The following is a 14675-nucleotide window of genomic DNA, read 5'->3' on the forward strand; positions in this document are numbered from 1 at the left end:
CAACACCGCAGCTGAGTCCAATGAGTCATTTATTCTGTCCGAGGACACCGGTTTTGTCCTTTTTAACTCTCCAGTTCAGAGATCAATGTACATGGGTGAAAATGTTCAGTGATCTGTGCTGCACACGCCTTTGTCATGACTTTTTAAGGACAGAATAGAGCTCACCCTTCTTTCTGCTCCAATAGTCTAAGTTTTAAAGCCTCCTAAAGTTATTTTTTAAAGAGATCTAGATATTAAACAACCGGAGGAAAGAGACTTCCTCTTCCACTTGCCCATAAAAGTCTTCCAGTTTTTTGCCCGGCTTTTTCCTAGGCACCGAGGAGGTGCCTAGAAAAATACTGGATGAATATACAAAAACATGTCACCAAAATTTTCCTAACAAGCAGCTATGGAAAGTCTGCCAGCGTCCCGTCTCCAGGGACTTCTAGCCTGGGGCTCCTGATGCCCGACATGGATTATGTCCAATGTCTCGGGCCGCCTTCGCTTTGAGTGGGCAATTTTCTTTACAACGCCGACGCACGTAGTCGCTTTAAATTCAGACCAGGTAGGCAGTGGGAGAAGCCAATATGCGAAAGTGTCAGAGGAGCTAGGGCTTATCTCCAACAATAGACAGTATCTCTAACACTGTTTACAGTAAAAACAGAAGGTGGAGCAAGAAGTCAGGATGTCTAACGTGGTCATTAAGCCTGCGGCTTGGCTGAGATCTAACCAAGCTATGCAGAGTGCGAAGAACAATGTCCGCAGGGTTCCCGGTTCAGACGGGGACTCGTTTCTCCGCCTCCGCTGGCGCCCGGGCACCGTCTCCCAGCGCTGCTCGCTCGTCCTGCTGCCCTGCTGCGGGAGGACCCGCCGGTCGGGCGCCGCCAATGCTGCAGGGAGCGCAGCGCGCGTCCCGAGCGCCAAGGACTCCAGGTCTCAGCCCCACCGCAGACACCAGAGCGCCCGCGGCCGCTGTCCTCCACCGGGCGGCCGTGAGCGACAACCGTCTCGCGAACGAGAGTTTGCGTGACCCTCTGCCCGTGTGCGCGCTCTAACTGGAGCGGCCCGACCCCTGGGTCTGCAGCAGGTCGCGGCAGAGGGCGATTGGGGCTCCGGGCTGAACCCAGGCGGGTCGGCTTCTTGGCCCGAAGGGCTGAAAGAGTGCGAGGGCAGGGCGGGGCGGGGCGGCGCTGCGTGGCCGGCTCGGACGCTCGTCCAGCGGCTGCGGGGCAGCATCCGAGCGCTGTGCGTGCCTAGGCGCTCGATCGACTCGGCTCCCTGGCTTGACACCCGGCCGGAGCGAACCCGGGCTCAGGGCTGAGTGCGCTGCAGTTACGCGGGGCAGCCGCGCCCCTTCTCCACCTGGGTCCGCGAAAAGTGAACTGGAAAACAGTGGCTGAGCTCAGCCCTCCTCCCTTCCCCCCCCCCCCGCCCCCCGCGCCGCAGCCACGGCCGAGGGTGGGGGAAGTTCGCTCCGCCGGGTTGGAAGGAAAGCAGGCGGCCTGGGCAGCGCCTCCCCCGCCTTCCTCTCGGCCGCGTCCCCCGGGCTTCACGCAGCATTTCTTTGTTTTGAAAGCGCCTCCTCCGCCCAGAGGCTTTTCCCCGCGGGGCCGGCGGACTGGGGGGTGGGGCATCGAACAGTCGGTCCGCCCTCCATTTAGTTCGGAACCCTCCCCCCTCCCCGCCCCGCGGCGACCCACGAGGAGCGTCCCCACTTGGCGGACATCAAAAGGAGGCAGGGCGCTGGAGGGCTAAGTTGAGTAGACAGGGGGCGCAGAGACCCACCCACCCTCCTCTTGGCAGACGGCCCGCCCCCTCCCGCGGGAACCCCGCCTGAGCCCCGCCCCCCGCGTCACAGCAGCCTGACATTCTCACAGCCCACCCGGCACCCAACCCGGGCGCCCTCGCCACCCCCGTGTCCACGGAGCGCTCTATTTATGTTTCAGCCCAGTGATTTGCATAGGCCCCGCCCCCTCCCCTAGGTTCTCCCTATCGGCGCTCCTCCTTGGCGACGTCGTCACGGCATAGGCCACACCTCCCGTGCCCCTACAAGGAGCGGCGGGCCCTAGATGGCAGCGTGGCGTCGCCACGGCGTGTGCGTGTCGCGCTTCCTTGTGCCGTTTATAGGGTCCCGGCACTTCCGCTGTCGGGTTAGAAGCGGCGCGGTCATGGCGGAGCGCGGACAGCAGCCTCCTCCCGCGAAACGGCTCTGCTGCCGGCCGGGCGGCGGCGGCGGCGGTGGGGGCAGCAGCGGCGGCGGCGCGGGTGGCGGCTACAGCTCTGCCTGTCGGCCCGGCCCGCGGGCGGGCGGTGCGGCGGCGGCGGCGGCGTGCGGGGGCGGCGCGGCGCTGGGGCTGCTGCCGCCGGGCAAGACCCAGAGCCCCGAGTCTCTGCTGGACATCGCAGCGCGCAGGGTGGCGGAGAAGTGGCCGTTCCAGCGCGTGGAGGAGCGCTTTGAGCGCATCCCGGAGCCGGTGCAGCGCCGCATCGTCTACTGGTCCTTTCCCCGCAGTGAGCGGGAGATCTGCATGTACTCGTCCTTCAACACCGGCGGCGGCTCCGCGGGCGGCCCCGGCGACGACAGCGGCGGCGGCGGCACGGGCGGCGGCGCGGGCGGCGGCGGCGGCGGCTCCTCATCCTCGCCGGCCGCCACCTCAGCCGCCGCCGCCGCCGTCGCCGCGGGCACCGGGACCCCGTCGGTGGGGGCGGCCAGCGCTGCGGACGGCGGCGACGAGACGCGGCTGCCCTTCCGCCGGGGTATCGCGCTGCTGGAGAGTGGCTGCGTAGACAACGTCCTGCAAGTCGGTGAGTCACGGGGCCGCCGCGGGCCGTCGGTCCTCCGGTCTGTCCTTCTGTTCCTCCCGGGTGGGGGAGGGAAGGGTCCCCTCCGCTCCCCTGGGCCGCCCCTGACCGGGCGCGTGGTGCAGCAGCGGGCGACTCGGACGGTCCCCGGAGCGGAGCGGAGCGCAGCGCCCATTTCCTCCCGCTGGTCCCCGCCCCCGTCTCCCCGGACGGGCTAGCGCGAGTGGGAAATGAATCAGCAGGACGCGCCCCTCGGTGGCGGGGCGGTGGGTGTCGGCGTCCCCGTCGTCTGTCCCGCAGGCTGAGCGCCGGTGTGCGGGGCGAGCGTGGACAAAGGCGCGGGCGGCCGCGGGGCTCGGGCTCCTGCTGGGGCGTGCGGCGCGGGGGAGGGGGCGCGGGCCGCAGACAATGCCGACCGGGGCGCTCGCTCTGCGCTGCCCGGCTCGCGTCCTTTCTTCTGGCGCCGCTCCGCGCCCCGCGGTCCGAGGGGTGGTGGTGGTGGCGGTGGCGATCCCTTCAGTACCGTTCGGCCACTGCTCCGCTCGGGGCTCCGACGGCCCGCCGGCCGGCCCCACGTACCCTGGCTGCTTAAGGTGCCTGCGACGAGCTCCGCGGCATCCGCGTCCAGGTCCCCGAGCCACCCCCGCCCGGAGCGACGGCGGGCCGGGCCGCTGAGGGGCGCAGCTCGCGCTTCTCCGTCCCGTGAGGCACCCGCCGCCCGACTTCTGCCAGAGCCCGGGGTCGGGGCGCGGTGCTGAGGGAGCGGGCAGCCCGGTCCGACGCTGTGACCCGCGGCCGGCCGGCATCCGCACGGAGGGGCCCCGCGGCCCCTGCGCTGCTGCGCGCCCCGCACCACCCGGCACTTTGTTCTCCTTTCTGGTTTATTTGCGCCCCTTTCAATTTTCTGTCACCCTCCGAAAAGGGGAAAGCAAACAAAAGAGCCTCTTTATTTCTTTTCAGGGCTTGTAAAGTAGAAGATATTTGACAAAGGCGAGAGAAGGACTTGTGATTTAAAGCTGCACAGCCCCTTCTTTCTCTGACAGACCAGGAGAGTTTTCTCAAATCCCTCTGCCTTCCACCGGGCTTTTCTTTTTCTTCCGTTTAGATATCTTTCCCAACCATAGTTATGGGAACGTTTGAACTGGGTTGAACAATGCTGCAGCGCGGCCTCCCTGTCCCCATATTTTTTCCTCCGGATTGCTGAAGGCATATTTTATAACCCCCTCCCACTCTGGTTGAAATTGTAGGGATGAACCCCGAAGCAAGTGAGTGAGGATATATATATATAGATTTGAAAGGCTGTATCTGTCTCTGCCCCCTTCTCTCTCATTTTTAACTTGTCCTTTTCTTTTTATCCTTTTCCTTGGGAGTGGAGTGGGGGTCTGGACAGTTGCCCCGACACAGAAGATTTGTTTTAATCCTGTTTGGTTAATTTGAATTCTAATGTAATCTGAAAACGTGATTTTCTGCATGGTCATTTATTTCCAAAGACAGCCCTCAGTGTTGCTCTGCACCCTTCGCCCTGTCTAAGAGGGGGGTTGGTTTTTGAGGCTATCCATCCTCCCCCCCCCCCCACCTTTCTTTCCTTTAAAATCTAATTAACATTCTTTCTAGTTACAGCACCCCCCTCCCCCCCCCCCCAATCATCTTCTCTTTCCCTGCCAGTTTGAAACCGATTGAAGCACATGTATGGTCTCTGGGTGTAACTAACTGGAGTCTGAATTTTTATGGCTTGGCTGGCAGTGTTGCGGCGTGGCCCCCGCCCCCCCTTCCCCTCGCTGTGTTTGACTCTGCTTGTGAGCAATGAGGAGTGACAGGAGAGCACGTAGGGAGGGTTCTTGGCTGATTGCATTTAAGCCAGGAATTCACTGTGAAAATAAAGCCAAGGGGCGATAAATAAAAGATGCAATCTTCTCTAGGAGACAGACACACAGCGTGGGCTTTGCCTGTGTCCGTAAGTGGAAGAGGCCAGGGTGAACAATAAGTTGTAAAAGAAAATAGTAACTTTTTCAATAGTCCCCAAAGGGGAAGGGCTGCCACTTGAGTGAATGCAGTTGGCCCCGGGTTGATGTGAAGAGGCTTGCATGCCTCTAGTACCGTTTGAAGACTTGACCACCTCTTTGGAAATACTTACACAAATGTACTACACAAATGCGGTACAAATTGTGGAAAACACGGTTTTTTTTTTTTTCTTTCTTTCTTCTTTCCCTTCTCTTGAGTTCTGCCAGTTTATTTAACATCCAGGTTTTCTTGTGCCAGTCAGCATCAAGAGGGAAGGCTGTTAAATAAATGTCTGGCATCTGGCACAGAGATAGAAAAGGTAGAACCAGGTTTTGTCCATCTATGATGAGGAGCAGGAGGCCAGCTAGATTAAGTATCTAAGTTAGGGTCAAACAACAACAACAACAATAACAACAACCTGAGGTAGAAAAGAACGGAATACTATGTTGATGTCAGTATAAACAGTTTTCTGCTATTGACAACTTGGGTTTGTATAGGATGTGTTCCTGAATGCTGCTCAAAATGGGAACCTAGTTTAGGACTTTATCTTACAGGCTTGTCCAAAGCTTGAGCAGTAGGGAATTGGGCTTGTTAGAAATGAAGCTTGCTGGGTAGATTTTCAACAGTACGCTATAAACCTTTGTACTGGCAAGTACTATTAAGTTATTAGACATAAGTAGTTGTATTTAATAATTGCTCGTTGGTGGCTATAGGAAGGTTTGATAGAAATGTATTTACTTATTTTTGTTAAATTAGAATGCTTTTTGTTAAGAAGGGTCTCTAAGTGGATCTTGGTTAATCAATTTCAGAGGTAATGTCTAATCAGTTGCCCCCAGGTTTTTGTCTGACCCTCTTGTATATGACTTAAAATCAAAGGCAAAGACAGATTAATTGGAAAAAAAATCTGTTTTCTGTTGGGCTGACAACATCATAAGGCAAGTAAAATCTGTAACTGGATTAAATATTTATGGCACGTTTGACCAAAGCTAGGCATTTGTAATCTATAAGGTTTCAGATGTTTGTAATAGTGGTGTGTGATGGTGGTGCATGACAGAACGCCCACTGCATGTACTTGGCAGTGGTGAAAAGTTGGACTGGTTCTCAGTTTCTGTCAGATAGGATTTGGTCAAGAACTGCTGACTGGAATATTATACAGCTATGAACAGAATCAAGTAGCTGATATATCTTAACAAAGGTGACCTTTTACTGTAATTAGGTCAAGTATGATGGCTCATGACTTTAATCCCAGCACTCAAGACGGGGGAGTCTCTGTGTTTGAGGGTACCCTGTTCTAATCTTGAGTTCCCAGCCAGCCAACTGGCTTCACACAGGTTTCAAACAACAGAAGACTTTGGTGTAAAGAAAGGGGCCCGCAGTGTCTGGAGAAGAGAGTTAAGTGGACTGGCAAGTTTTAGGACTTTATTTCTGTCTTCTTGCAACCACATTTTCAGAATTAAAGAAGATTAACCTTTGAGTTATAATTTGTTTTTTGTCTTTTCTCTCTCTCTCCCTCTCCCTCTCTCTCTTTCTCTCTTTGTGTGTAGATTGTTCTTTCTGAGGGACTGGTATGTAGTTTTTTTTTCAGAGTTTATTTTGATTAAAATATTTATTTAGAACCTTGGCAAATTTAAGTACAACCAGAGTCATTTGTGTGAGAAGGAAGGAATTACATTTTAAAAGCAGTTGGCTGTTTCTTTGGTAGTTGCTTTTGGGAGAGAAAATTACTGCTTGAGTGTTATTAATACATTAACTCATTCTTTTTTGCTGGGGCGTGGATGGAGTCAAGAGAGTAAAGTTCAAGGAGAATATGCATTGAAATTAAAATGAGTAAAAATTTCAGTCAGTAATTTCTTGGCCTTTACTAGAGCATTCTTATTTTCTTTATTGACCAAAGATGACTATAAAGATGAGACTCAAAATTCACTTTCAGAGTTAAGTGTATTTTAGATAGGTCAGAGTGTGTTTTATTGCACCCATTTTCAAGGGTAAAATAATAGAAAACATTTTTGTATAGCACTGTATACTAATTTACTTTTGCTTTTCAGGGGAGTTAAGCGCAGGGACATGTGAGGCGAGTACTCTACCACTGAGCCATACCCCCAGCCTTTTGGTTTCAGAGAAAGTTGGTTGCAGAGAAGACAACATTTTGGAAGCATTCACTTGTCTTTGTGTGAGACTTGAGCTGTTTGTTCGCAGCTTTTCCGTACCTGGTTGGTGGGTGAGGAGTGCTTGGTATCTAGTGATGCTGCATCCTGGGACAGTTGGTATTGATCCAATGAAGAACACCAGTGGGTACCACACCGTAGCTCAGACCCTGATCCGACAAAGGGAGGGAGGAGATGGCTCAGTCAGTAAAGTGCTTGGTGAACAAGCAAGGGGACATGACTTGGGACATTCAGTACCCCCATAAAAAAGGATACATTCATTACCCTAGCACTCAGAGGGCACAAGCCAGGCGGAACCTTGGAGCTTATTGGACAGCCAGCCTAGCTGAATTGATGAGTGCCAGGATCAGTAATAGACCGTATTTCAAAAAAGAATATGGACAGTAATTGAGGCACATACTCACTGTTGACCTCTGACCTCCACGTAGGTATACTCAGATGTATGCACAGTCACATGAGCAGTATATACATCACATGGCTATGTACACACACACACACACACACACACACACACACACACACACACACACGTCAGCAATATTGGAGGATGGAATAGCAGACTTTGGTTAAGCAATCATTTTTATTTCTCTTCAGCCTTGCCCTTATGTATGCTAGGGGCTGAACGGAGCGTCTCTGATGCTAGGCAAGTGCTCTACCATAGAGCCACAGCTGCAGCCTGGCCATGTAATTCCTTGCTAAATAGTTGTGCTGTGAGTACACTCTTGGACTGCAAAGGCTGTCTCTTTTTTTTTCCCCCCTTTTGTGTTAAATTTCATTTCTTTGGAAAGCGCTGGGCTTCGATGCTTTCCTTTTGGAAACACCAGGATGCCTGTGAACCATGGCCTTTAATGGAAGAGAATTACTGCAATTAATCAAACATCGGAGCTTCTTATTCTCTTAAGGATGTCCTCGTTGAGTTGTAAGATGTTCATTTTGCCGTTGCTAGTCTCTTGCTGTCTCCCTCTTTGCTCTGCATGTTTCCTAAGGAGAAATGCAGGGCCAGCATCTCTCTTCTACTCACACTCATGTTTGGCATTTAGTTGGGAATGCGTGATTTCTGCTGGAATATGTGCACAGAACAGGATGGCGTTTAAGAAAGCAACCCCTTTTAAAAGCTACGTGATTGGATCAGATCTTCACTATTTCTGTTTTTGTGTAAATCTGTAAATCTTCCTCAGTGCATCAAAATGAGTTTGGAACCTCAAAGAAGCCTGCTTAAACATACATGTGATAAAACAACTCTCTTAGTGTTAGGAAACCTCATGGGGGAGAGATGTTCATCTCCAACTGCCATGACTTAAATTGTTAGGCTAAACGGGACATACAGCCCAGAAAAGGAAGTAAAATTATTAGGAAATGTGATCGTCTTAGAAATTAAGCAAATGACATTTTTCATTACCTTTCAAATTACCATTGATTGTATAACTGAAACATTTCCTCAGTAAAAAGCCTAATTTATATTTATCTTGTTTTATTTGCCTTTGACTGTACATGTGTACAGATTACTACATATTTGAAAATGTGAGTTCTTCCCTCATTTGAAGTAAACAGGATGACTTTGTCTCCTAAGAAATTATTATCAAATGATAAATTTGGAGAAAAAAATGTTATATCATCGTGATTGATGGAAAAGCTCTTCTGTTTTTTAGTTTAGCCAGATTCGCAAACAGTAAAATGTTGGTTAGATTTATTGAAACCGTCTGGGCATCTAAATTTTAACTCAGTGTCCTGTGTGCTGCTGAAGGTTTGTTTGTACAGGTTTTTCATTTCTTTAAAAATGGGGTGTTTTCTTTCTTCTTTCCCTACATAGGAAAGAAGGCTAAAGTAAGCTTTGGAGAGAAAGCAGTGTGAAATCTGCTATTGTTTTAAACTTTGAGCAGACAGAAACATGGACTTTCTAACAAATAGTAGGTGGCTTTCTGTAAAGGCTTTGGCGGATACTCTCTATCTTTGAAATGCCCTTCTCCCTCCCTCCTTCCTTCCCTCCCTCCCTCCCTCCCTCCCTCCCTCCCTCCCTCCCTTCCTTCCTCCCTCCCTCCCTTTCTCCCTCCTTCCCTTCCTTCCTTCTGACAGCATGTCACGTAGTGGCCTTGATCTCAGGATTGTCCTGCCTAAGCCTTCTAGGTGCTGAATTATAAGTGTGTGGTCCCATGCCTATTTCTGTGGAACTCTGAAGTGAGAGCTTTGAGATAAATGCCAATAGAAACGGAGACAGACAGGCCAAGGGCATGGCCATCTTCAGACAGATGCTTTCCTCTGTCAAAAGAAACAAAACACTGCATAGCATTGTCTGCTTATCATTGTGTGTGTGTGTGGGGGGGGGAGGGCTTTTAGAGATAGATACCTTTATTTCATCTTCTCTTGGTGTTCATTTTATTGAATATATATAATATATAATCTCTCTCTCTACACACACACACACACGAGTCTAATTCTGTAGCCCACGCTGGACCGGAACTCTCTATATATGTGGTCTGGGATGGCCTGAAGTTCCCAGAATCCTGCCTCAGCTTCTCTCAGGTGATGGAATTATCCTTGTGAACCACCATGCTTGGCTTTTCTTATTTTTGTGATAAAAATGTGGAGGCCCAGACATGGAGAAAGTGTTGAGAGCAAGCCATACGTGCAGGGAAGACCAGCGACTTTCTGGTTTCCACAGCCTGTACTTGCGTGGTTCCCTGGGACTGTTGGGTAATCTCACAAATGACGAGCATTTCTCGAAGGCGATTTGACCCAGTTGCCGGTGAAGCTACTTTATGCAAATGTTGTAAAAGTGCTCTGTTTCCTGCTAGATTCCAAGGGCTTCAGTTCAGTGATGGATGGAGCGTGCAAAATAAGTGCTATTTGTTGCTAAACATTAGTAGATGTTGGAATTAGTAATGCTCTGATACAAAAATCCATGAAGAGTTGTGTCTGCTATGGCACAAAACTTACAGCTGCGTGTGTAGGGAAGTGTGTGTAGACACCCATGTAATAATTCACTCAAAGTGGGCCGTGCTGATACACAGCACAGGTGTAATGCAAGGAAGAAGGGTGGTCCAATTTAATGTTTATAGTTGTGCTCATATTACATATCTCCCTGCTCTTGTCAGCAAGCTGCCCTCTCCCAGTAAAGGGAATGACTATTCAGTGCACTGCGGGGTTATGCCCATATACACTTTTGCTTTTTTTCCACTCAAGTGGCGAACTTCTAAAAAGATTTTATTTTTCCATGGTTTGGGACAGTTCTTCGTTAAATCAGTATGTCTCACGAGAGTCTACTGTAACATTTTTATAAAGTAGTAAAAGCTGAACTTGGAAAGCTATTAGCAATATATACTCAATCTTATTCTCCTTATTCTTTTTGCTTATATTTTGTGTTTTGAGACAGGGTTTCCACTGTATAACTGCCCTAGTGGTCCTGGAACTTGCTCTGTAGACCAGGCTACCCTCCTTGGCAGGTACTCTTCAAGTCTAAGCAGCTCTGCCTGTGATGAGTCCTCAGTGTGGTTACTGGTTCTAGATTATTCTCAAGCTTACGGTCACTTGCTGCTTTTCAGAGGGCCTTCCTGGAGATCTGAAGGTCAAATGCTAACTGTAGCTTGGGTTCTCATGCCTACCATAAGCCAGACATTCCCACTTCCTCCTTCCCCCACACCCACTGGCTCCTGCCATCCACCGAGTTACTTCTGCAGCTAAGTGCATCGATGACCGATCTCTTTCTACTGAATTCCAGCTTTTGTGTTGGGTGACTAATCAACTTGCAGGAGAAAGCTCAGTGTTTAAGGAGTAACTTGAAGATTGCACTGGTCATGTGTGTGCTGTAGAGAGTGGTCTCAAAGTATATTTGAGGAATTACATTTTTCATGTCCAGGCCCTTTAACAATAACTGCGATTAGCAATGGTACTTCTTAGTGCTGGCCGAGCAATCGACTTTCTTTGAATGAGATGATTTTATAGCTTCATCTGTACAGTTGTGCCCAGATGTTAATTGATAGGGCACAGCAGAACCTTTCAGTACATTTAAACTCTTAAAACCCAATAAGTTGATCAGATAAATTGGAGGCTCATTAAGTGAATTAATGTGCTTAAAATCCAGGTGACTGGCTGCCCGATCTTGCCTTATTTAACAGTCTATTTGAAGTGTTTTCATTGTTAATTAATATTGGGCCTTTACAAGAAATATCCCCAAGAAGATAATATAAAGATGAACCTTGAGAGCAGGTTTTAAGTTCTTTTGTTTTTTAATTAAAGGTTTATTTATTTTATTTTATGTGTATGTGTGTTCACTTGTACGTATGGGCATCTCATGCATGCAGAAGTCAGCAGAGGTCAGAAGGAAACATTTTGGATGCCCTGGAATTGGAGTTATGGGTGAGTGTGAACTGCCACATAGGTGCTGGGAACTAAATCCAGGTTCTCTGCAAGAGCAGTGAGCACTCTTTAATACATATATTTTTTCAGTTTTATTCAACTTTTTCAGTTTTTTCAATTTGATGTATATGAGCATTTTGGTTGCCGCATGCATGTAGTGCCCGCAGAGGCCAGAAGAGGGCATCTGATCCCCCTGTTCTGGACTTACAGGAAGTTGCAAGCCACAGTGGGGGTGCTAAGAGTCAATACCTAGTCTTTTGCAAGAATAGCAAGTGCTCTTAACCACTGGGCTCTCTCTCCACCTCTGCAGTAAGCACTCTCAACTGATCCATTATATCATATTTGCCTCTGCAGTTTGGATTCTTTATGTCAGCACAATTTAGTCTACTGTACCCCATTTTACCTGTTAGGGTAACCATCCTAACATCTTCATATGTGAAGGACAGGTGGTTCACCTTTTAGGTACAAAGGACAATGCTTTTCTTAATAAAGACTTGGACAGGTAGAAGGGTTCACTGCTTCCAGAGACCTTTGTATTCCCTCCCTCCCTCCTTTCTTCCTTTTCTCCCACCTCCCTTCCTCCCTCCTTCCCTCCCTCCCTCCCTTCTTCCCTCCCTCCCTCCCTCCCTCCCTCCCTCCCTTCCTCCCTCCCTTCTTTCTTCCCTCCCTCCCTTCTTTCCTTCTTTTCCCTTTCCCTCCCTCCCTCCCTCCCTCCCTCCTTCCTTGACAAGGCTTCTCTTTGTAGCCCTGGCTGTCGTGGAACTCACTTTGTAGACCGGGCTGGTCTTAAATTCAGAGACCCCCTTGCTCCGTCTCCCATGTGCTGTTATCAAAGGTACTCATGACCACACCTACCTCACTAACTGGTTTCTAAAAGAAATGCTCATAGCATTCTAAATCCTGTTATAAAATAACAGGATTTATCCACCTCAGGGGTCTGACTGTTTTATGTAAGTAACCTTCTAAACTTTGCCCGCCCTGCTCCTGAGGATTTTTTTAATAGCATTCTTTTAAGCTGACTTCCTTCTCTGATGGATCTTATCAGTTGTGTAACTTCTTCTTCTTCTTCTTTTTTTTTTAGTCTTTTCCAGACAGGGTTTCTCTGTGTACCCCCTGGCTGTCCTGGAACTCACTCTGTAGACCAGGCTGGCCTCGAACTCAGAAATCCGCCTGCCCCTGCCTCTGCCTCCTAAGTGCTGGGATTAAAGGCGTGCACCACCACTGCCTGGCCAGTTGTGTAACTTTTATCAGCAGCCCAGTCCTACAGAGATCCGGCGTGTTGGTGAAGGCGGACTGTGGGCCGACCGGGATGCTTTGGGATGACGGAGCTGCAAGCGAGAGCCGGGGGCCCGAAGCTTCTGAGCCTAGCTTGCCTAGCGTGTCTGTTTCCTTCCTTCTCTCCACATCTCCTCCTCCCCTCTGCTCCCCTCCTCCCTCCCTCTCTCCCTCCCTCTTCTTCCAGTCCCTCTGTTGTCACCCCCTCCCTTGATTTAGGGAAATAAGCTGAGGTCAGAAGGACCTATGTGTTCCAGCTGCTGCTTAGCTGCTATTTTTAGCCTGGCCCTACATCAGGCTGGCACTAGGCCATGGTGGCATAGGGCCAGTACTTTGTGGGATTGGTGGCCAATGTCGGAAACTTAATTTTTCATCAGTCTAACTAAGTTTGAGATATACTCTGTCCTACAATGTTCTGTTAGTTTGTACTTTTAAAAAAGAACAATATTTTTTTTCTTTGAAAAAAGAAATGACTTTTAAAAATAGTCATCGTAAATGATAAATCTTGAAACACGTGCTATAGAGATTATTTTAGAGAGAAGAAAGATTGAAAAGTTGTCTTATCAGGCCAGACATAGATTTAGCTCAGGATTTGGGCGTTGTGGCGGCACCAAGAGGTGCAAAGTTTACGTGCCTCATTGATGTGCCTCTGCAGTTTTAGAATTGCCACTGCTGTTGAAGTTGTGGAGTCAGAGTTCAATTATGTAATTATAGGTGTCATCAGACCCAAACAAAACCTAACCAAACAATAAAAAAAAAAAAAAAAAAAAACCCAAAACAAAACCCAGCGTTTTTCCTGCTGTTCCCTTCGCTTACGCACGCACGTCTGTGGGTTCAGGTTTGTTAGACGATCACTTACTGTCCTTCATTGAGCTGCAAGGCTCTACCTGGGGGCCCGAGATCCGGGTCTAGACTCTGCGCACTCCCCAGCTGGATCATGGAGCTCACATACATTTCCACTTTCAGATGCATCTGCTTTAAGAACCTACTTGACTATCCACTGGACTGAAAACGGAAGTTAGGGCTCGTTTCCTTGTGACTTTGGGGAGGAAGTAAAGAGTGTCAAGGAAGGAAACGGCAGGGAGTCGAGTAAGGCTAAGATACACGGTTTCCACAGTGGTGCACAGAAAGCCGAGCCTGCAAGGGGCTGGGTTGTGTAGTTCAGATGACGCTGTGGCTTCCTGGAGCGGCAGTGACGATGAGTCCCATGTTCTCTGGAAAGTGGTCTGATGGGAGGCTAATGGTCATGCGCTGACCTGACACTGCCTTTCTAAGGCAGTGCAACACAATGACATAAAATCAGATTGATTTCTTCTTTAAGGTAGTTAGGGATGAATTCTAGGAACTTCACTTTTTATGAAAAGTTCAGGTCTCCAATGGCTTAGTGAAAAGTGGACGTGTCAAAGATCATCTTCCGGTGTTCTAGTTTTACTTTTCCTCCCTTCCTGAGGCAGTCTTGTATGTTTCTCAGGTTGACCTTGAACTCGTGGTCTCATGCCTTCACCGCCTCCATGGTGAGATTGTAAGCATGCAGTGCTATACTCAGCTCTACATCCTCATATAGTAAATCAGAGATGCTTTGAAAAACACGTGAATTATTTTTGAGCCAGGGTCTGTCAGAGCAGTCCGGAATACCTTGGCATTTACCATCATCTTTGCCTCTTTGCCGTGTACTGGGTTTGCAGGTGAGTGCCACCATGCCTGGCATGTTGGAAAAGAGCAAGGTGGGCACTTGGACAAGATTGATCTAAGAGTCTTTCGTGATGAAGGCACACAGTGATCACAGCCGGAATGTCTTGGGGATGGAGGATCAAGTGCATTAATGTATATCACTGAGTAGTGAGTAGTCCCCATGTTGCAGCCAGAGGCTGCATGCTCCACAGATAGGAGGTTTTCGTGAGGTAACCTCAAGACAGTTATCTTGTGTGTAGCTTGGAGAGTGACCAAGTGACGTCAAGGGTTACGTTACTGTCTGTTTTGCTTTCATAAGCTTGATTAAAACCAAGGTTCTAGAGGTTAGACCAGTGGACCTCAGAACCCCTGTAGGCAGAGTGTTTGGTGAGAGAGCTGCTGCTTTTCAGTTTCCTTGGCTCCCTCTTA

The 14675-nt window shown here is 49.4% G+C and overlaps 1 protein-coding gene across 1 annotated transcript in view; it reads left to right on the top strand.

Moving 5' to 3' along the window:
• Positions 1 to 2109: 2109 nt before the first annotated feature.
• The window catches only part of Zswim6 (zinc finger SWIM-type containing 6), a 160199-nt gene continuing 147633 nt past the window's right edge, over positions 2110 to 14675 (top strand). The window contains exon 1 of the mRNA XM_052159520.1: positions 2110 to 2784. Coding sequence (XP_052015480.1) covers positions 2148 to 2784 — 637 coding nt within the window. The 5' untranslated portion in view covers positions 2110 to 2147. The remainder of the gene's footprint in view (positions 2785 to 14675) is intronic.

The sequence above is a fragment of the Apodemus sylvaticus genome, chromosome 16, assembly GCF_947179515.1.
Source record: "Apodemus sylvaticus chromosome 16, mApoSyl1.1, whole genome shotgun sequence".
In the NCBI taxonomy this organism is placed as follows: Eukaryota; Metazoa; Chordata; class Mammalia; order Rodentia; family Muridae; genus Apodemus; species Apodemus sylvaticus.